This window comes from Macaca fascicularis, chromosome 14 (genome assembly GCF_037993035.2).
Source record: "Macaca fascicularis isolate 582-1 chromosome 14, T2T-MFA8v1.1".
NCBI lineage: Eukaryota > Metazoa > Chordata > Mammalia > Primates > Cercopithecidae > Macaca > Macaca fascicularis.
In genome coordinates this window covers 22,395,826-22,420,335 of record NC_088388.1, presented here as the reverse complement: position 1 = coordinate 22,420,335, position 24,510 = coordinate 22,395,826, and the positions used below count along the sequence as shown (strand labels likewise).

General features: G+C 36.4%; 1 protein-coding gene across 7 annotated transcripts in view; it reads left to right on the top strand.

Annotated features, from left to right (window-relative positions):
- TTC17 (tetratricopeptide repeat domain 17) overlaps positions 1–24,510 on the top strand; it is a 139,182-nt gene that overhangs the window by 54,010 nt on the left and 60,662 nt on the right. For all 7 annotated transcript variants that reach the window (XM_065528283.2, XM_065528282.2, XM_005578147.5 and 4 more), the window contains 3 exons: positions 13–90; positions 228–452; positions 7,334–7,520. In XM_065528283.2, coding sequence (XP_065384355.1) covers positions 13–90; positions 228–452; positions 7,334–7,520 — 490 coding nt within the window. The remainder of the gene's footprint in view (positions 1–12; positions 91–227; positions 453–7,333; positions 7,521–24,510) is intronic.

Genomic DNA, 24,510 nt, shown 5'->3' with positions numbered 1-24,510 from the left:
TTGATGTTTCAGATTTTGCTTTCCCGTATTAATAACTATACTATCCCAGAAGAAGAAATTGGGTCTTTCTTATTTCATGCTATTAATAAGGTGAGTCATTTACTTTAGACGTCTAAAACTTAAATGCTTCTGAATTATAACTGAAAGTTAAAATGCACTTATTAAAAATCTTATTTAGAACAAGTACTGTATTCTTGTACTAACTGAAGTATTTTTGGATTTTGCAGCCAAATGCTCCTGTCTGGCTCATACTCAATGAAGCTGGACTATACTGGAGAGCAGTAGGAAATAGCACTTTTGCTATTGCCTGTCTTCAGAGGGCTTTGAATTTAGCTCCACTTCAATACCAAGATGTTCCTCTTGTCAACTTGGCCAACCTTTTGATTCATTACGGCCTTCATCTTGATGCCACTAAGCTGCTACTTCAAGCTTTGGTCATCAATAGCTCTGAGGTGAGGTGTTAGGGGTTCTCATAGCTCCGTATACTATGAAGGATAACTCAAATTTAGATTACAATTTTTATTTTTCTAGGGAAAGCATAAAAAATGTCATATTCTGTCTTTCACGGTAGAATTTGCATTATTTCAAGAGAGTGTGAAAAAGCTTTTGTTTTATTTTGATGTGTTCTTTAAATTTTGAGTGAAATTTATAATTATACAGTTAAGTTTTTTTGGAAACTTACATTTAAATAACAATAACATAGCTGTAAAAATACACTGCCACTTTTTTATGTCAGTTTGAAACATCTGGTTTGTATTTTATCCTACTCATCACAGCATGCACACTGCTTAATATTACACTGTTTTACAACTTTAATTTATAGAAATATTTATGCCATTCAAGCCAGAGGACAATTCAAAGGTGGTTTTGATAAGAGTAAATAGGTACATTGATTTTTGTGCCCCAAACCTCTCACATGCAGCTTATGGAGTTACATCGGTGCTTTGTAGTTCATGGTTTTGAAGATACAACTTTTGTTTTTCATATTTTAACATCCCTGAAATCAGGATGGATGTTATAATTCCTGTCATTTTAGGTTTCATGAAATTCAGTTACAATAAATATACCATTAAATTGATTTTATACCTAATGTCTAAATGTTTATAGGTTTTATATCCAAAGAAACCTTCAGAAGGGATGTGCATGAATGGTTTAGGTGTATTTACGGTATCTGAAAACTGATTTTTTAAGGATGAGAAGAAAATATTGCCTGTTTTCCTTTGAAATACACAAATTCACAACTGGATTTTAAGCAAAAGTTTACAATCTCAATATTATGTAACAGGTCACATTGCCAGAGAAGTACATCAAATATTTATCTAATGCTTACTGTGTACCAGGTGCTGGTACTGTGGGAACAGATGTGACAAAGTGGGAGTGGAAAGTGCAGTGCAGCGGTATTCCCTTGAAACTTTTCATGGTTCCCTTTTTACTGTTTTCAGTCAAGGGACATAGGTAGTATTCTTCTGAAGAAAAAAGACCTCCTTTAGTGATTGGTTACCTTTTGATATTTTAAAATACTAAAATTTTAGTTGTTAAATACCATGGTGCTACAATAAGAATAAAAAGATAAATTAATGGCTCAGGGTGAGTACCCCAAAAATACACCTTTTTTTTGCTTTGAGACAGGGTCTTGCTCTGTTGCCCAGGCTGGAGTGCAGTGGCGTGATCATGACTCACTGCAGCCTCCACCTCCTAGGCTCAAGTAGTGCACCCACCTCAGCCTCCCTAGTAGCTGGGACTACAGGCATGTGCCACCATGTATGGCTGATTTTTGTATTTTTTTGTAGAGATGGGGTTTCACCATGTTGGCAAGGCTGGTCTTGAACACCTAAGCTCAAGCAATCCTCCCATCTCGGCCTTCAAAAGTGATGGGATTACAGGCATGCGCCACCACACCCCGCCCCAAAAGTGTACCTTAATCAACACCCTCTTCCCAACTATCAATGTTTGGAAATTCTTCCGTATAAGCATGTCTTCTATACAAATATTTCATAATGTTTCAATTCTACTGTACAGGTGATCTCTAAAAAATTTATTCCTACCTAATTTTAAAGCCATCAATTTAAATGGTTGTGTAAAGGACCAATGAATTGATACACCACAACCTACTTTTCTGTTGTTGCATATTTAGGTTGCTAACAGTACTTAGCTGTTATCATTGATGGTTTTCTGCAAAGGCCTTAAAAGATTGTTAACAGTGGAATTACTAAATCAATAAGAGAATGAATATTTTGATGGCTCTGGAACAAAATACGAAACAACCCACTAAAATGTTTGGGCCAATATATATTGCCATGAACAAGGTCTAAAAATATTAATTCCACCTGTATCTTTATTAGAATTGAACAACTGAAATAACTGCTAGTTTTTTTGATTATTTACTAGAGCCAGGCACAATGCTAGGCATCTTACATGTAATAACTAATTTAATCCTCACAACAACCCTGTGAGATTGAATTTCCCCTTTAATAGATGAGGAAATTCTTAAGAGTTAAATGTATAGAATAAGGGATTTGTGGAAAGTCACGGAGCTTGGTTTTGAACTCAGGGAGATTGGCCACAGAGCAAATACTCTAGTCGTATTATGCTACCTCTGAATTAACATTTATAAAGCAAGTTTGCTTGCTTAAAAATATCACTTCTCTGTTGTAACATAAAGTTTTATCTTGTGCTTGTTTTTTGTTTTTGAGACAAAGTCTCGCTCTGTCACCCAGGCTGGAGTGCAGTGACATCTCAGCTCACTGCAACCTTCGCCACCCAGGTTCAAGCTATTCTCGTGCCTCAGACTCTGGAGTAGCTGGGATTTCAGGTGTACACCACTATACCCGGCTAATTTTTGTATTTTTAGTCGAAACAAGGTTGTATTTTAGTAGAAACATGTTGGCCAGACTGGTCTCAAACTCCTGACCTCAAGTGACCCGCCCACCTTGACTTCCCAAAGTGCTGGGATTACAGGCTTGAGCCCTTGCGCCCAGCCTTGTAATTGTATTTTTAAAGTAAAAGTTTGTGTATATATTTTGTTCATTTTGGAATGTTATTTTTTAAATTTTATGCAAACCCTTTGTATGATAAACTCTTTAACTCCATCTCTCATGTGTTAAAAATATTTTCCCTCTTTACCTTTTTATCTTAGCATTTAAAAATTGACCTTAAGTTTGCCAGTCTTTTCAGTGTTGATTTCTATTGTTAGATTTCAAGTGTTCTCACAAAACTGTTTTTGTTTTCTGTGGCTTAATCGTTGAACAGTTGATTCTCAGATTATATAAAGATCTTTTCCTGTGTTGTCTCCTGGATATTTTATAGTTTTAGGCTTTACAGTTAGGTCTATGATTCATTTCAAGTTAAATTTTCTTTGTAGTGTGAGGTAGGGATCAGAGTTCATATTTACCTGGATATCCAGTTGTTCAGCTTCATATCTTGAGCAGACTGCCCATTTCCTGTTGAATTACCTGTCACCTTTGCCCTGAACTCCAGGCTCCTTTATTCAGCAGCTTACTTGACACTTCCACTTAGATGTCTAAAGGGCACTCTAGAACTAAAGGCCAAAACCAAGCTCCTTAACACCTTTCCAAATTTCTTTTTCCCAGTCTTCTTCTTTTCAGGAAATAACAAAGCTATCTGTCCAGTAGCTCAGACCAAACACTTAGGGACTTCCTTCATACCTTTCTCCTACTCTCAGGGAAAATTCAATGCACTAGCTAACCTTGTTGATTTTGTTTTCAAAATATACCTCAGATTTTACTACTTATCATTGCTTCCACTGCTATCCCATCCAAACCATAATTATTTTTGTCTGGATTATTTTAGTAGCTTCTAAACTGGTCTCTCTGCTTCTGCCATTGTTCCCCAGTCTGTTCTCATACAGCAAGTAGTAAAATCCTTATAAAAAGTCAAATGTTGTTATTTGTTGGCTCAGATCCCTGTGGTGGCTCTCCATAGAACTCACAGGAAAATATGAGTTTGTAATGGTGTAGAAGGTCCTACATGACCTTGTTACTTTTCTGACCTTGTCTCTGTCGAGTCATTCCTTAGCACATTCTATCCTAGCCTCACTTGCCTCCTTGTAGTTCCTTGAACATACTAAGCATGCCCCTACCTCAGGGTTTTTGCATTTTCTGTCCTCTCTGCTTGCAGTACTTCATCCCACCAAGATTCTTCGTTGCTTGCTCCACCTCCTCAAAGTCTTATGAATACCAGCTTCTCAGTAAGTCCCTCTCATACTACTCTATTTTAAATGATGCACCCCGCCACCTAGTACTACCTCTATTTCTTCCTTCTATATTTTTCTCTGTCCCATTTTACTCGCTGACACCCCCACACAAGACTGTAAGGTCTATGAAGGAGCAGTTATCGTTCTTATTTTCTGCTGTAACCTCAATGCTCAAAACTATGCCTGCAACATAGTAAATACTCAGTACTTATTTTTTGGATCAAGGGATGAAAGTTCAACTTTTTTTCCAAAATGCTAACCAGTTTATCTCAGTGCAAGATATTTTAACAGCCATCATTTTGTCATAGAGATAATTATAACACTTTGTTTCCTAATGCAAAATATAAAGATACATTTGAAGTCTAAGTATGAGATTTAATTTTGTATCTGGGTGTGAACTACTAAGTAATAGTTTGAATGTAATCTGAGCTACTTAGGTTAGAATTCCTTAATCTAGAATATTTTTTATCCACTGCCTTGGTTACAGTGAGACATTTCTGATGATCTAACAGCCCGAATCAAAAACAGGTAATTGGATAAATCATAAGCATTGTTTTTCATAGGGATATATTGTACATTTTGAAAATAAAACATTCTTAGATCTTTTTAACTATTTTTAATGATAAAATAAATATAAAACATATGATTTGCACACAAGCAAATGTAAAAACACTGTAGATATATTTCAGTTAAAATGGCCTAAACTGAATACTTTGGGCTGCTTATAAAAACAGTCTCAGCAAACAATTGGAAAACAGCATACAAAGTATGCTATTTACAATAGCATCAAGAAAACATCAGATCTGGTATAGTGGCTCACACCTGTGATCTCAGCACTTTGAGAGGCCAAGTGGGGAGGATCACTTGAGCCTAGGAACTCAGTACCAGCCTAGGCAACACAATGAGATCCAATCTCTACAAAGAAGGAAAAAAAATTAGCCAAGTATGGTAGTGTGCACCTGTCGTCCTAGCTACTTGGGAGGCTGAGGTGGGAGGATATCTTGAGCCCAGGAGTTCCAGACCAGCCTGAGCAACAGAATGAGGCCTTGTCCAAAAAAAAGGAAAGAAAGAAAACATCAGATTTCTAAGAATAAACCTAAAAGAGGATGTGCAAGATTTATATACTGATTACAAGATATCCCTAAGAGAAAGAAGACATAAATACAGGTTGAGCATCCTAAATTCAAAACTCTGAAATCCCAGACGTTCCAAAATCCAAAACTTTTTGAGCACCAACCTGACACTCAAAGAAATGCTCATTGGAGCATTTTGGATTTTGGATTTTCAGATGTGGGATGTACAACCAATAAATATAATAAAATATTCCAAGATGTTTAAAAATCTGAAATCCAAAACATTTCTGGTTCCAGGCATTTTGGATAAGGGATACTCAACCTGTAAATGGAGATACACATCGTGTTCACACATTGAGAGAGTCAATATTGCTCAGATGTAAGATCTCTGCAAATCAATTTATAGATTCAATTCAATCTCAAATACCTAGTAATTGCATATATGTGTTTGTGTGTTAATAAGTTGATTCTAAAATCTACATAGAACGGGACCTAGAATAGCTACACACACACACACGTACACACAAATGGGGGCAGGGTAATGGGGAGGAACAGAGTTGGAAGGCTTTTATTACCAAATTTTGAGATTTACTATAATTAAATGAGTATGGTATTGATAAAAAGATACTCAAAACATATCAATGAAACATAATAGGGAATTTAGAAGTAGACCACCGTGAATATGGCCACTGATTTATGACAAAGGTGTACCTGTAGTTCAATGAAGAAAAAACATTTTGGTTTTTCAGCAAATTAGTGCTGGAGTAATTGGATGATATCCCTATGGAGAAAGATAAGAACTTTGACTTCTACCTCACACCATACACAGAATTAATTTGAAGTGGATCATGTACCAAAATATGAATGATAAAACAAGGTTTCTTTATGAAGACATAGGAGAAAGACTTTATGACAAAGATGTCAAAAAGCACTATGAAAGAAAAAAATGATAAGCTGAACTTCATTGAAATTAAGAAATTCTGTTTATCTAAAGATACTTATTCAAAGAGTAAAAAAACAAACCATAGAGAAGATTTTTGCAATAAATATTTTCAACAAAGGACTAATATATAGACAGAAAATTCCTTCAAGGGCAATCTAATTCTTTTAGATAGAGAAAAGAGCAGGCACTTCAGAAATGAGGATATCCAAATGGCCAATGGGCTCCCAAAAAAAACCCTCAGCATTATTACTCATCATGGAAATGCAAATTAAAACCAGTTAGACACCACTGCAGCTCGCTGAAATAGCTAAAATTAAAAAGACTGACAATACAGAGTCTCTGAATTCTCACACTTGCTGGTAGGAGTGTAAATTTGTGCATCCATTTTGGAAAACTATTTGGTTGTATCTACTAAAACTAAATATACATCTACCTTACAACTCATACTAAGTATATACTCAAAAAAAATGAGGACAATATGCCTATCAAAAGACATTTACAAGAATATTCATAGTAACTTTATTCATAATAGAAAGTGGAAATAGCCCAACTGCCAATCAGATGAACAAGCTTTGTTATGTTGGAACATTACACATCAGCTTAAAAAACAATGAGCTACTGATGTACACAAAAGCTTGAATGAATTTTAGGTTGAGTGAAAGAAGCTACAAAAGGACACATATTACTTGTAATCATAGGAGAACATGCAGTTTGATTTCATTTATCTGAAGTTCAAGAACTATGATGACAGAAGTCACAACATCACAGCAATGGTTACTTCTGGGGTTGGATTGCCCAAGGCAACCTCCTGGAGTACTGAAAATATTTTTGTATCTTGAGCAGTGTGGTGGTTACAGGGATATATACATATATAGTTTATATTACATACTTTATATATTTTTTTATCTTAGCAAAAAAAGTAGAAAACACATTTACATGTATTGTACAGTTTAGAATTGGCTGGTATGAATAAAATGGGCAGTTAGCAGTAACGTTTATGGGGTAACCTAAAAAGAGCCAAAAGCCATATACTGTAAACGTTTTGTAACTCCCAGAAAATAGTAGTAAATTAACATTTTGTCAATTTTTTTTTTTTCTTTTCAGCCTCTGACCTTTTTGAGCCTGGGAAATGCTTACCTTGCTCTGAAGAATATCAGTGGAGCACTTGAGGCCTTTAGACAGGCCTTGAAATTAACCACCAAATGCCCAGAGTGTGAAAACAGCCTGAAGTTGATCCGCTGTATGCAGTTTTATCCTTTTCTGTACAACATCACTTCTTCTGTTTGCAGTGGTAAGCAGCTGTTAAATGCTGACAAACTAATGAGCTCAGCCAGAGTTCCTGTTCTGATCAAAAGAACACAGAAAGTGATTTTTTGTATTTTACCCAAGGATTTTAGATAACTAGTATAATTCCAGACGCATAGGAAAAGATGTTAATTCCTTACTTACTATATAGATGCCTTAGGGTATTAAGGCTTAATTCTCTCTTAGAACTCTGGTTAAGAAAGGCTGACTAAAATACGTGGTATATTCAACTGGGATGGATAGGCTTTGAGATTTTTTCCCTCCCTCTAAAATCTCTAGTGTTTTATAATAACTGACATTCCTGGTAAAGTACATTTTTCCTGTCCGTGAAGTCAAAGTATACAATTTGAATCGAAGCAGTTCTATATACTCAGTCACTGAAATACAGTTCCTTGTCTTTCATTGAAGATGATTCAGACCTTTACTCTACCTTTAAAATAGTGACCCAACATTCAGTGGCATATTTTTCCCTTCTTCCACTCTCTCCCACAGCGTATATATGGGCATATATGCCTGTGTATAAGTGTATCCACCTGGGTAAAGCTAATGTCTAAAGCTGTTGCACTTTCATTATTAGAACCTTCTTTCTAAGAATCACATGATATTTGGTTCTCTATTTGTTTAACCTTCACTGTAAGAAAAACTAAACTCGCGAATTTTAACTCTCTGCCTTCGATTGGGATGGGTGCAGTTTACGTATGTGTGGATCCTCAGTATCTAGCCATTGTAGAGTGCACAGTGGGTGCTTTGTTAATATTCAAATTAGATTATAATATTTAATCACATGGATATTAGTTCAGCTCCTTCACTTTTGATATTTAAAAACAAAGAACAACCTGACATCCACTTATTTATGTGACTTTTCTAAAAGACATCAATAATTATTAGTAGATTTGGGACCAGAAGTGGTTTTGTTGATTCACTATACCAGACTGCCTTACAATTTTAATAGAATGACAGACAGTAAGTAGTGCTTGCCTTTTAAATATCAAAGCCCAGTTATTTACTGAAGAAACCAAGAATCTCCCAGCAATATAACTCTGTAGCTCAGTTGTGAATCAGTGTTGAGCACAATCTGAATTAAAGTTATTTTATGAATGCCAGAGTCAGAAAACAGTACAGCAAGGTGGTAGAGTGGAGTGGCTAGCAGTAGAATCTTACAGATTCATGTTTGAGCTGTAGCTCTGCCATTACTTTCTTTTTTATTTTTAAATTTTTTATATTTACGGATACATAATAGTTGCATTGTTCTTACCGTATGGTAGATACTGGCTAAAAGTAAGCCATTAGAAATTCATAGTGAATACAAGGTGCTCAGAACTTTAAAGGTGTAAATTGTGAATTTTTATCTTTTTAATCCTGGAAGATATGCTGTGGTCTTTTTGTTTGTTTGTTTTTAATTCTACTGCATCTTCTTGTAACACTGGTTTTTTAAATGTTGTGGGTTACCTAAGAACAACCTTATAAAAAGGATTTTACTTTTTCAATGAGCTTTTTATATTAATAGAATCTCTTATTTTCTTTATTTACTATCATCTCCCTCAACTCTGTTGGAATTTATTTCTGTTTTTGAGAAGGGTTTTGTCACTATATACATGTAGTGACCGTTTTCTAAAAAGTCTCCTCCTTGGCATTAATTTCACATGTTTTTTAGTATTTCAGTTTATTGAAATGTATTCTTAGTTCATGTCACTCATGTCAAGAGAGGGAATACAATTGTCTTGAACTTTTTCCCCAGAATGTAACCTCAACTGGTCCAGGAAACTAATAACTTGGAGCAGATCTTTCTCAGAGTTGTGGTATCTGATAGTCCAGAGTATTCAAAGAATATTATTGGGTCCAATATAATAACAATAAAAGAAAATAATTTGACATGGAAACAATTTTTTATAATAGTTCTTTCAGAGGGAGCTCATCCATAAAAAATATTTAGCGCCTTTTACATTGTAATTAATGAATTTATGAAATTTAGTTAGAAAGTTTGCTCAAACTTACTAAGGCCAACAGAAGAAGTTACTTAATCCTGGGAAATATTCTGCAGTCTTCTTTTTTTTAAATTCTTCTGCATCTTCTCAGAATGCTGTGATCTTTCAAATGTCGTAGGTTACCTAAGAACAGCTAATAGTCTATTACTGCTGGTAGACTTAAAATCCTTCTGATATGAATTTGAAAAGAATCCAACATTTGCTAACACCTAAATAAATACTGTTACCTCCTAATGGATATGTATGCTATAGCATTTTCTAGGTTTAAAAATTCATTAGTAGTAGTGAAACAATTTCAATGTTGTTTTTCTTTGACAATGATTTTGAATTGCTTATTTCCAAAGTAATCCCATTCATTCATAGTTACTTTCCTGAGTTGCAGCTTTGAAAAGCTAAAATTTGAAAGAAGCCAAACACCTTTATAGAAACCAGGAACTTATGTTTGAAATCTAAACAGTTGCATCTATTCTAGTTATCTCTGAGCTTTGCTAAATAATTGATTAAAACAAAGAAAAAAAAAAAAAAACAGGAAAAACCCTCTGATGGATGATTAGGATTTCTTTACCTTTTGTGAAATGAGATGTTTCTGTTTGCCATTTCCTTTTTCATTTTTGCAATATTAAAGTAAGTTTTATAAGTTATCTTGTCTGACATAATCTGTTTTAAGTTTTTATTATGACAATACAGAGGTTTCAAGAGAGTGACAAGGCTTATGATTCTTTTTCCATGTAATAGTCACAGAATTCATGATAATTGTTGGCCAGGTCACAGAATTCATAATTTTTGGCCGGGCATGGTGGCTCACGCCTGTAATCCCAGCACTTTGGGGGGCCAAGGTGGGCAGATCACCTGAGGTCGGGAGTTCAAGACCAGCCTGGCCAACATGGTAAAACCCTGTCCCTACTAAAAATATAAAAGTTAGCCGAGCGTGGTAGCAGGCGCCTGTAATCCCAGCTACTCAGGAGGCTGAGACAGGAGAATCAACCTTGAAGTACAGGCTTGAACCCAGGAAGCGGAGGTTGCAGTGAGCCGAGATCGTGTCACTGCACGATCCAGCTTGAGTGACAGAGCGAGACTCCGTCTCAAAAAAGAAAAATGAATAAATAATTATTTTTACAGCAACTATAGTATAATGTCTTAAATAGCATGACCTAGTGGTAAAGGGATGGGCAGTTTAACATTAGCAAGAATTTTGTTATTTCATATATAATCATGGAATTTTTTAATGCAGATTTTTAGTTTGTGTTTCTTGGAATGCCTATGCAGGTAATTTATTCTATTACTTTTAAATACTGTTTTGTTCAACTTAAAAATACACAATCACTATGCTAAAAAATTTTTTTTGTACTTATAAAGACTTCATAGCTAAAACTATTGATCAGTGAAGCATTATTTATCTGACAGTGTTTTCAAACTTTTATTAACCTAGAAATCAGTGTATTGGCTGCCATTTGTTAGATGTATGTGTTCTTATAGCAACTGTTTATCATCTTCATCTCTCCCTCTTTTGAATACAATTTCATAAATCCTGGTCTTTTATAGGTAGTTTTATATCACTACCATTTCAAGGATGCTGTGAAGGAGAACTTAATAGATTGATTTTTTTTTTACTTGCCCACTCTTGAATTGACTGTAAAAGTTAGTGCTTTCAGTTTCAATTAAACATCTTGTTTGGGCAGTTTTAAAATACCTACTGTTTTCCACATTTATAGGCTTGTCATTTTATAATTTTATTTAACTTAGGCAGAACTGAATTGGTTACTGTAGCAAACTCATTTTTCAATAACAACTTCGTCCTTTTAAAAGTAAAATAGAATCTCTTAAATAAGCTTATAATGCTTTTGAAGATAAGCAAAGTCTGTGAAGTGCTCAACACTAAAAAAAACAGCCTTTTTTTAATTGGAAAAAATAAAAGTGTCACAGAGAATGAAACTTTATGAAACAGTAAAGGTTATCTTCTCTAAAAAATGGAAAATAACTTTTAATAATAACATGAGCAAAATGATTAAATATTGAATCTGTAGAAAAGTCCAGAAATACATTGATGTGGCATTACAACATGATAGTGGATTTTCCAAGCATTTATTACTGTAAAATATTTTTGAAATACTGATCTGCAAATTAAAAAGTTACATCTAGCAAAGATATTTTCTACTACTAAAGTAATCTAGAGTGTCTTACTATATCTTTGCTACATGTGATTTTACTTTGTTTTTAATGACCTATATTTATTATTTTTCTTATATTGGCATAAAACCAATGGTAAGTTCTATTTATTAGACTTTTATGCCACAAACAGCAACATTGATCTTTACAGCATATAATTAAGCATTAAACCCAAGATTTCTGAGCTCTGGTCATTTCTTAATTAATTGAGGCACATGCCCGCTTAAAAAAATTGGCCCAGATCCTAAGAAAGTATGAATAAATGTTATGCAGAAGAACTCAGACTTTAATGTTTAGGTGTTCCTATAATTGTCTGCAAGTTTCTCTCTCTAATATATATTTGATAGCTTTTGTCTCTGGAGAAAAAAGTCGAATTTTCAAATCATGTTCATGAGATTTAATATCTATTCCAATGTGCAGATGGATTATCTTGTCTTCTCTTCACAGTGTTTCTATATTTATAGCATCTATTTATGTAAATCATATCTCCTTTTATAACTTGGTTCATTGTCTGTAGTTTTAGTCTGTGTTCTTCAACCTAAATTTTTATAGTTTTATAACTTGCAGCTTAAAGCAATTTTACAGAGTTCAGATGTCGAAGAAAAAGAAATCCTGCATTTTGCTGCCCTCTAGTGGATTATCCAGCATATATACTGCCTGCAATTAAGGATCTTTGCTTTATCACTTTTTTTTTACATTCTTTTGTAAGAATTAGTGAAGGTATCTGCTTTTTTAAAAAAGATATTCTTATAGACCCAGTTTTAATAGCAGTTCTTTTAGAGGCAGGGTCTCACTGTGTTGCCCAGGCTAGAGTGCAGTGGCTATTCACAGGCTCTATCATAGTATACCATAGCTTCTAACTCCTGGCTCAGGCAGTCCTCCCGTCTCAGCCTCCCAGACAGTTGGGACTACAAATGTGTACCACTGCATCTGACTCTTACAGCATTTTAAATATGCTACTAGTTAGGTCACCTCTATTTCTGTAAAAAGAATTAAAACTTTGGTTAATGTATTGCAGATTTTAAAATCCTGAGATGCAGGTATATGCTGCAACAAAACCAAATGTACTTCTGTGTATGTAATGTGTCTAAATGTGTTATTTCTTTACTTAAAAGGGCTGTAGTTATTTGATTAACAAACAGTTTTTTAACTTATATCTTTAACATGTATTTAACCGGTGATAGAGGAGAGAATAGGAAAAATAATTTTTGTATTTATGAACCTACAAGCAAAGGTTATGATTTACTCAAATTACAGTCAATCATTGGTGGAGCTGAAACTAAAATGTGAGTCCTCTGTCTTCCAGGGCCAGTGTGGTTCCTATGCATAATTCTTCTGCCTTTAGCCAATCATAAATTATTCCACTGCCATGATTGAAAGATTGAAATAATTCATATTTGTAGATTCCTGGGACATTTTATGAAAGTGGTATAATCACTACACTTTTTATGTCATCTCTCAAAAGAGATACATTCCTACATAAAACATGGATGTAAACTAGATTATGGGGGGCAGTCATAATGAACCCCAAGAGCATACCTAAAATGGTCTCTCAATTTAACATATCACCCTGATCTTTTCTGAATCTTGCATCATTAAATTGCCACATAGCCTTCTATTTTACATGGAAGATCTTATGGCTGTACTTTTGTAGTATTAGCTTAGTAGACGGTATTTTTCTTTTGGGATTTCCAGCATTTAGCTTTTATGAACAAAAGGGATATTTTGGTTTTTATAACAACTTGGAGACAGTATTATCAGATTCTGATGACCAATGGTTTTATACTTCAGCCCCTGAAAGACATTATATATAAATATTTGTTGGTTTTTAATGTGAATTTTTTGTCCTGCATACCAAAAAAAAAATCTGTTTTATTTTAAAGAATGAGCCTGTTAGCCCTTGCCTGAGATCTTTTCACAGCTATTCATCCAGTCATTATAGGTTGTTAGCCTGGCCAAATAATATTTAAGAAATACGAAATTTGATAGAGGATATAATCTTCTAAAGCAACAATTTGTTTTCTTTCAATGAAAGGAAACTGGGTGTGGTTCATTCATTCATTCATTCATTCAATGAACACTTACTTATCTACTATATGCCAGTCACTATTCTAGGAATTGGAAACCAAACAGAAAATACCTCCAGCTCTTACAGAGCTACATTCTAGTAGAGGGAAACAGACAGTGGATAATAAACACAATCATTTAACTAGAAAGTGAGTGCTCAGGGGGTTGGGGTCATTAAGGAAGACCCCACTGAGAAAGTGACATTTGAACATAGACTTGAGGGAGGATAGAGGTTCTAAGCCATGCAGACATACAGCATAAAAGCATTTCAGGCAGAAAGAATAGCATTGTGGAGGCAGAGAGAATAGCATTGCAAAGGTTCATGCAAGAAATAGCAAGGAGGGCTCTCCAGCTGTGGTGGAGGTGTAGGAGATGAAAGCGGAGATAAATATGGTGGAGGATAGAGCCACTTTTTTACTGCCTTGCAGAACATTTTAATAATTTGGGCTTTTCTTCTAAGAGAAAGATGTATGACTAGGAACTGGACAACACAGAAGGAGATGAGTGGTGGGCCAGCAAACAAAGCTTCACCTGCATTTACAGCCAGTCCCCATCACTCGCATTACTGCCTGAGCTCCGCCTTCTCAGTGGTGGCATCGGATTCTCATAGGAGCATGAACCTATTGTAAGCTATGCATGCGCGGGATCTAGATTACACGATCCTTATGAGAATCTAAAGCCTGATTATCTGTCTGTCTCCCATCACACCCAGATGGGACCATCTAATTGCAGGAAAACAAGCTCAGGGCTCCCACTGATTCTACATTATGGTGAGTTGTATAATTATTTCATTATATATTATAATGTAATAACAGAGTGCACAAAACATGTAATGTGCTTGAATTATCCCCAAACCCCATCGCCACCCAGCCCCCAGTCTTTGGAAAAATTGTCTTCCACGAAAGCAGCCCCTGGTGCCAAAAAGGTTGGGGACTGCTGACTTGGCAGATTTTGAACGCAAGAGTGAAATGAACCGATTTACATCTTAACATAATTCCTCTGGTTACTCTGTTGAGAATAGACTAGTGGGATAAGAGCAGAAGCATGAAGATCTGTTAGGATGCTATTGCAAAAATATCAGTGAGAGATGATATCAGCCTGTACCACTGGGGTGGACAGGGAGAAAGTGAGAAATGATCATATTTGGGATATATTTTGAAGGTAGAACCAACACGACACTACTAGAAAGGGATATGGGAAATGAAAGAAACAGAGGTCAAGGGTGAGTCTTAAATTTGGAACCTGACCAATCAGGTAAATAGTGGTGCTATTTAATGAGATAGTCACGTCTGAGAAAGGAGCAGATTTGGGGAGAAAAACAAGTCTGGTTTTGGACATGTGAAATTTGAGTTGCCTATTAAGTGTTCAAGTAGAGATGATGAATAGGTAGTTGGATATATGAGTTTTATGATAGGGAAGAGACCAGGATCGTAATTTATGGGTCATGGACATATGCATTTTTTAAGTCATTAGCTTGGATTAAATTACAGCAGTAATTACTATAAAAAGGAAAATGGGTCAAAAATCAGTTACTAGGGTATTCTAGCCAACATTTAAAGGTCAGGAAGAAAAAGAGCAATAAAGGATTAGCCAGTAAGCTAGTAGAAAAACCATTCAAGTATTTTATCCAACAAGCCAAGTGAAGAAAATGTTTTAAGGGGTTATCAAGCATATCATTATTATTGTACCAGCATGCTATATCCTGAGAGATTGAGCTGGATGTGGGCAGAGAATGAACCACTGGATTTGGTAACATGGAGATTGTTGGTAATCTTGTAAAAGCTTGTGTGAAATCGGTTTTGAAGGAAGTGAGGAAGTGAGGATGGCAAGCAACTCCTAAGTTTTGCTATAGTGAAGAGCAGGAAAATGGGATATAGCTGGAGGGGCCTGTGGGATTGAAGGTATTTGTTTTTGTTATTCTAACAGTAGAAAGCACTGCAGCATGTTTCAGTAGGAATGATCCAGCAAAGTGGGAAAAATTGAAGATGCAGCAAAGGGCTAACTGTAGAATTAGAATTCTTGAGTAGACAGGAGGGGATGAAATCTAAGGCACAAATGTAAGAGTGGGCCTTAGGAACAAGGATGATATATAAGTAAAGCTATAGGTATGTTGAAAGATTTCATGGTGGGACTTCTGATTGCTTCTCAGCAGAATATGAGGTGACTTGTCAGATGAGAAGAGGTACTGAGAATGTTGGAGATTTGATGAGAGAGGAAAGGCTGAAAACAGTTGTCTCAGAATGCAAATTAACTAGAGAGGTTTCTAACTTTGGTAACTGGATAGATGTCAATGTTGTTAAGAATGAGAATACAGAGGAGAAATCATCTATGCATTGATGTTGTGCTGGGAATAGCAAGTTCAGTGATAGACATGTTCATTTGGAGATGCCTCTGATTCCCTCAGAATGTGCAGGATGTGAAGAAAATGCCAAGAATGGAATCCTAGAAAATACTAACATTTAAGGAACAGAGTCAGTGAAAGAGTGACTAAATAGAGGCACTGGAAGAGCAGGGTCATGAGGTTTAGAAGAACAGAGAGTTTGAGAAGGACAAAGAGGACAATAGTAGTGTGTCCTGGACTGGTTCATTTGCAAGCTTTTAGTTGGTATTTTACTTTTAATATTTATGGTTTGTTTTGATGGGCATTAGAAAAATGTTTAACTGGTGCATAAAACCTGTGATTTATGAAAAAATGGTAATGATTTTCCCTTTTAACCTAAATAAGTGTAAGATTAAACCCTAGATTCATTTAAAAAATTATATAAGTAATGATACTGCTAAGCTATGGAAAAGTCATGATAGTCATTGGTAAATGAATATACTGTGGGAAGCTCTGGGTTTAACAGTTTAGAAATTATTGGTGCCTTCATTTTATCAAAAGCATTTTTTAAAATGGGGAAATATCTACACTAAAACAACATTAATAAATTTTAGAATAATGGAAGTATTGAAGTGAGCTCTCTATATGTAATTGAATTACTTTTAGAGCTATTAGCATAGTTTCTAAAATATAGCTCATATTTTATCCTATTACTTAGTGACTAAAATAACTTTAAAGCAAATAGGAGATGATACCAAGAATCATTCTTTTTTCTTTTTTTTTTTTTTCTTCTGAGGCGGAGTCTCACTTTTGTCGCCCAGTCTAGAGTGCAGTGGCTAGATATCAGCTCACTGCAACCTCCGCCTCCCCGGTTCAAGCAATTATCTTGCCTTAGCCACCCCAGTAGCTGGGAATACAGGCGCCCACCACCATGCCTGGCTAATTTTTTGTATTTTTAGTAGAGACAGGGTTTTACCATGCTGGCCAGACTGCTCTTGAACTCCTGACCTCAGGTGATCCACCTGCCTCGGCCTGCTGGGATTATAGGTGTGAGCCACTGTGCCTGGCCAACAATCATTCTTTAAAAAACATATAATAATAGAACACAAATGAGGAAAGCTTTCTGAAAAAACTTTATTTGTTAGAAACATGAAAAGGTGGCTGGGCCTGATGGCTTCACTAACCCCAGCACTTTGGGAGGCCGAGACGGGCAGATCACCTGAGGTCAGGAGTTCGAGACCAGCCTGGCCAACATAGCAAAACCCCCTCTCTACTAAAAATACAAAAATCAGCCGGGCGTGGTGGTGCATGCCTGTAATCCCAGCTACTGGGGAGGCTGAGGCAGGAAAATTGCTTGAACCCGGGAGGTGGAGGTTGCAATGAACTGAGATTGCATCACTGTACTCCAGCCTGGGCAAGAGACTCCATCTAAAAAAAAAAGAAACATGAAAAGTTAATTGTGTATTTTTAATAAAATAGTAGAAAACCTTGATGGGTGATTGAAGAAACAGGACGTTTCTCAGAAAGATAGTCTAAGCTCTATAAGCAAGAGGGGATCTGTTTTTTATAGTTCCCACTACTCATTGAACAAGGTATTTTTTAATATGGTTTGTTGCTGCAGTTGTATTTCATTCTCCTGACAGGAAGTGAAGGGGACTGACTTCTTGTTATGTACACTTGTGTGTAGTGAGTTAGGCAAGTTCATTGGACGTTGTCTAAATCTTGAGTTTCCTTCATCATTGTAGATGTTTTGGAGACATTTCAGTTTACGTAATGTTAAGCTTTGCCATCTTAGGTAGCAAGCATTTATACAACTCTTCTCCATTCAGAAAGATGATTCTAGCTGGGCTTGTGGGGTGTGCACAGTAGTCCCAGCTACTTAGAAAGCTGAGGTGGGAGGATCACTGGAGACCAGGACTATGAAGCACTGATCACACTACTGCCCCCAACCTGGGAAACATGATGGGACACCTGTCTCCTAAAAAAAAAAAGAAAAAATTATTCTAATTGGCAAAATACACAGACAACTTACTCTACGTTGGTAGAGCGGGTTCTTTTTAAAATTTCTAAGTGATTTGTGCCTCAGAAAATTATGTTTGCTTTGAGACAGTTGAAATGAGTTCCTAGTTTTAGACTATTTTTTTAAAACAGCACCAACTATGTAAACCCCTTTTCAAATTTAATCATTGGGTGATCTCTTCTCAGTTCCATGACCTGATGTATATAAAGCCGTGAGTCTGATAATCATTAGAAAAGAGCATTCGTGAGATTTTAAAGCACGTAAGACTGAGGATGCCTGCCATATGTAAGTGGACATGTGTATGCTGTTTGAGTTTTTCTCCCCCTGTTTTCTTGCATCGCTAGTATTTATTACTAGTGGTTGAATTTATTTCATACTGAGCCACTCTTTGGCCAGGAAAATTTCAGTAATCTGTTACTTTTCCCTAACCAGCAAAGTTTATAATAATTATTATTTCAAAGATGCAGGAGAAATTTAAATCACGTTTCACAGATATTGAAAAGACCATAGCTTTGGATTTGTCTTCCCGTTTAGTTGCCTTTTATAGGAACAAACCTAAATTTGTCATTCAAATTTTGCCATCCTTTAATCCTCTTTAGCTGTCAGGCTTTGTTAATAACCCAGTCAGGTCACAGATATACAGTGAGATGATTATAGAAAGTAATAAGCACAATTTGCCTAAGTACATTTCAGGAAAAAGAGCTAGAGGTCCATGGCAGCTGAGGGGGTACTGCTGTCAAGCAAGTTTTCTGATTCCTGCTGCACCTCTCTAATAATAAAGCCCTATTTTGCTTGACGATGAGAAATACAGCTAGAGAAAAACCTAATATGAACAAATTAATAATCAATTCACCACCCCTCTCACAGTACACTGGCTAAAAGCCATAAATGTTGAAAGTTGGGAGAGACTGAGTAAGATCCTGGAAACCATGTTATTACCTGCAAAGTGGCCACTGAGGTGAGTGCCGCCAGGTGACTTTCATTTGGTGGCATAAAGCAAGAGGAAACAATATGTAGCCAAAATACATGATATCAAACTTTCCCCTTGATCATGCTTTGGCCATATTTACTTAGGTGTAAGTAGATGTGTTCAAATTAAAGTGCCTGTCTTAATTCCATACCCTTGAGGCAGGATCTGCAATCAGGGAATTAGAAAGCTTTATTACCGAGATCCATCCACAAGTCTCTGCTCATAACATTGTTTGATAGAGGGACTTCAGTGGGATTTTTAAAACTTTGATTTGAATATCATACTTGCTACCTCTACCAATGCAAAGGACATTTCCTAGTGCTTGATCTTTTTCCTTCTATGTAGGACCTATGAGGTATTACTAGACTCAAATTTTGATCAATTATGGAATAACTAGGATCTTGAGTTCTCATTTGAAGATACTGTCCTTGTAATTCATTTAATTTGAGGAGGACAAAAGACAAAATAGCCTTTGTAACTTCATTAGCCTCAGCCTTGCTCTGTGTCCTTGCTCTAGGGGAAAAAGGCAAGCCTAATAAGCCCAAAAAGTGCTGGGCATAATTAAGGATTGGTTTCTGCTCTCAGGGAGCTAGGAGAGTCTTGTTAGAGAGTTGTTCGATGTACAAGGTCTGTTGGTTTAAATATCAAATTTACTACCTATACCAATGGTAAGTTTAAATATCATACTTACTACCTAAACCAAGTCTAGTTTGCTAGTAAGTTTTAAACATCGATACCATATTTAAAACTTTGGTTTAAATATACTTACTACCTATACCAATGCAAAGGACATTTGGTTGGCCTAAATATCATACTTGTTACGTAAACGAAGTCTGTTGATCACTTTCCTACTAGATCACTTTCCTCTGCGTCAGCAGGTGACCACTCATAGCAGGAAAAAGGAGAGGCAGATGGTAAACACTAATGGTTGTGGGTAGCTAGGAAATCTAAGCCCCCTCCAACTGTTTGTAGGCTTGTTCTAAGTTTAAGAATTGAGTGAAGCAGACTCACTGTAAGAGTGTGTGATGGAATCAGAAAGATAGGTTGTATTTTAAAGTCATTGACTAGAAGAACTTTATGACATCTGCCTTTTGCAGAATCCATGGAAATTGTACCAAATCTTGGTACCAAATGATGATGCTATTGCGGGTAGTTTTCTTGACTACATACATCCTGCTTTGCTAGTTTGATGAGTTAGCACACATTTTTTTCTGCAGCTCTATCCCATAACTCTCCAGCTCTTTCCCACAGCACACACACACAAAAGTACCATTTTTACCCATCTTTCAAGACCCACTTCCACCATATGCCTTACTTGATCTCCTAATTACAAGTAATGTGTAATCAGACAATTTAATTGTGCCTCTCCTTTGGCTCCTTTGACTTGCCATGTTAGTTATCTGTGTACATCACACAACTCTCTAATAAGACTCTCCTAGCTCCTTGAGTACAGAAACCTATCCTTTTTCCACCTGCATACCCCAGCTCACCAAGCATTCCATGCTCTTCCCCCCAACATTTAGCACATAGAATATTCTTTAATGGCAAAGTAGCTGATGATATTTCAAGTCTGAACTACTCAGGTAACTAAGTATTAAATGTAATAAAGAGTAATTAACTTGTACCTACCCAAAGTTTGCCCAGAGTGCTTTCCTAGGAAACCCCCCTCAATGTACATAAGTAGATACAAATCTCCTTTAAAGTCTACAGTTCCCGCTGTAAGAGGGAGAAGAAAAATGGAATTGTATTGTCTTGCTGGTCCACTAGGAGCTAACACATCTAACAAGTGGCCTGTATTGTCCCACCCTCAGTCCCTCCTGTTTTTAATGAAAGTTATAAACTAATGGCTCTCCTGACCCTCATTGAAAACTAACACTATGGGTCAGTCTCAGGAAGTCTGTTGAATTTGTTTCCCCAGTAATCTTGCTTAAAGAAAAGTTCCCTAGGCTGAAGTAAGCCAGAGATTTAAATTAAAAAAAAAAAATAGCTATGTCTGTTAATTTTATTTTTCAATATAATTTCTGCATGGAAAAGTCTCATAGTAAACTTACAATGAATTTTAAATTTGCTTTAGATATGTAATCTGATCATTTACCTTTCTAGAAGCACTTATAACTGCTGAAACCCTGGATTCTTCATTAAAATAGTTTCTAACACAGCCTACATGTCATGGTATCTGTGTCTCAACTGGTGCTGACTTTGCTTCCTGTGCTTTAGTCATTTAAGAGAAGGCTACATGGCAAGACCAAGAGGCCAGATTTATAGCCAGTTCTCCTTTCTCTACTCTAAAAGGAGGCAGGGCATGTGGGATGCAGGGGCATATAGGTCTGCAGAAATCAATTCAGCTCTAAGTTCTTGGGCAAAGCAAGTTCCAGGTGTGACCATGTGTGAACAGAGTATTTCCCAGGATAGAATTCAACTCCAGGATATGTAGTAAAAGGGAAACACACACACACACACATACACACACACACACACACACACACACACACACACACACACACATTCATATTTGGGAATCACATACTTTTCTTTCTTTCCTTTTTTTTTTTCCTGTAAACTCTTCTGACTTAATCACCTCACCAGGAGAGAGTGCTGATTTCAAGTCTTTAATATGGTCTGTTTCTCTCTGCCATTGTACTTTTGAGGTCAGTCAGTACATAACCATTATTTTAAAACATTCTGCAAAGAATTTCATTCAGCAGTAATTACTGAATGAGAACAGGTCTAAGGAGCCATTATTTCTTTTCAAATAATTTATTTTTTCTTTTCCAAATAGAGGATAAAACAGGGTAGAGGAGGTGAGGCATCTTCATTTGTCTCTCAGATGCAGTCATCGGCAACCTAGGTTTCACCCAGATTCAGGTTCTGTATGCTTATATTAGCAGTGGTTTCATTAACGATGTTTCCCAAGAATCCTCTGACAGTAGGACAGTAGTTTGTCTCTCCCTTTCAGAGTAAAACATCCTAGACACAGAGATGTAAATTGATTTGCCCAAGTTTGTACAGTAAGGCTGCAACTGAGGCAGGATTTGAATTTATACCATGGAAGTGTTCCTCTTGGTAAAAGGTCTGTTAGACTCTGTTATAACCGCTGGAGGTGAAAATCATAAAGGTATCTATTCCCAGTAAGGTCTTCTTCCTCAGCTACACCTGTTACTCTGTGTGGTACCAAAGTCCCACATGTCACCTGTAGTAAAAGCTTCCTGGTAATATTTTTAAGTAATTTTGTATGACAGTGGTGAACAACTGAAAGATATATTTTTGTTCATGGCATTTTGCTATCTTTTCTAAAAGACAGATTATATTTTACTAAAGATAAATACGAAATAGTGTTATTAGGTAGCTTAAATTATAATAAAAGGAAACAGTCACCATGTGTTTCTAAGCTACCTATTTCCAAAAGAAATCATTTTTAACTGCATAATTTTGAGTGCAGTTGGGTAGAAAGGTAAGGAGAAAATACTATATAAAAAGTCACTCATACCTGTTAAAAGGATGATGATGTCTGTATTTTCTACCTAGGTACTTTAATTGAATCTATCAGAATGCTTCCTGTAGGGTAACTTTTCTGAAAGGCAGAAGAAAGGAGACCGTAGAGTATAATATAAGCCTGTTCAAGCAGGGATGGTAGGAAAACAGAATATTCCACTGTTTCACAAAGACCACTTTTATAACATCTTTGCCTTAAATTTTGAATTATGGCTCGTATTACAAATCAGTTTATTATTTATGTCTTAGAAATTAGTTATGTAATAAGTTGCATAGGAATATAACATATTTATTGTATGAAAGCAAAAAGTATGTTTGGGGAAGGAGTGAAATAAGATTAACAGACTAGAGGGGGCTGGGCACAGTGGCTCGTGCCTGTAATCCCAGCACTTTGAGAGGCCAAAGAGGGCAGATTACTTGAGCTCTGCAGTTTGAGACCAGCCTGGGCAGCATGCTGAAACCCTGTCTCTACTCTAGAGGCTGAGGTGGGAGGATGGCTTGAGCCTGGAAGGCAGAGGTTGCAGTGAGCCCAGATCATGCCACTGCACTCCAGCTGGGTGACAGAGCAATTCTGTCTCAAAACAAAAAACAAAAAACCTAGAAGGAGGGAGTTATTGAACAGCAAAGAGTATAGTTAACATGGTACCTGTAGCCTTTTTTCATATTGTAAGGCAGTCTGTCTATTAAAATGTCCTTTAGAGAGCACAGAGCCGACTGTGAGACTAATTTCTAAGTGTACTAAATAATTTGGGGCTTAGATATGCTAAGGAGTTTGATCTGAATTAATTGCTGCTTTCTTCTAAAAGATTGGTAGAAATGGACTCTGTGCTGCCTCCAGTATCCCCTACATACATGCACACAAACATACACACACAGAAAGTTGAAATTACACAGATACCTTGATAACTTCTTTTTTTAATTATTATTATTATTATACTTTAAGTTCTGGGATACATGTGCAGAACATGCAGGTTTGTTACATACGTATACATGTGCCATGGTGGTTTGCTGCACTCATCAACCTGTCATCAACATTAGGTATTTCTCTTAATGGCTACCCCTCTCCTAGCCCCCCACCCCCTGACATGTGATGGTCCTCTCCCTGTTTCCATATGTTCTCATTGTTCAGCTCCCACTTATGAGTGAGAACCTGCAGTGTTTGGTTTTCTCTTTCTGTGTTAGTTTGTGGAGAATGATGACTTCCAGCTTCATCCATGTCTGTGCAAAGATTATGAACTCATCCTTTTTTATGGCTGCATAGTATTCTATGGTGTATATGTGCCATATTTTCTTTATCCAGTCTATCATTGATGGGCATTTGGGTTGGTTCCAAGTCTTTGCTGTTGTGAATAGTGCTGCAGTAAACATACGTGTGCACGTGTCTTTATAGTAGCATAATTTATAATCCTTGGGGGTATATACCCAGTAATGGGATCGCTGGGTCAAATGGTATTTCTAGTTCTAGATCGTTGAGGAATCGCCACACTGTCTTCAGTTGAACTAATTTACACTCCCACCAACAGTGTAAAAGTGTTCCTATTTCTCCACATCCTCTCCAACATCTGTTGTTTCCTGACTTTTTAATGATCACCATTCTAACTGGCGTGAGATGGATACCCTGATAATTTCTAATAGCCGGTTAATTGATCATACTAGAGATTCTGAGTTGGCTATAACTAAAAGGCCTTACTTTAAAAAGATTACATTGGGATAACTTACTATTCCAGTGCAGCTTTTCAGGGAGTCAGGGGCTAATAATATTAGCATCTTACCATGTGCTGGGCAGTGGTCTGGCTCTTTGCATATAATTCTCAACAACCTAACGAAATGGATATTATTATTAAGCTCAGTTTGCAGCCGGGTGCAGTGGCACACACCGGGAGGCTGGTAAGAGGATCACTTGAGCCCAGGAGTTCAAGTCTAGCCTGGGCAACATAGTGAGACCCCCACCTCTTA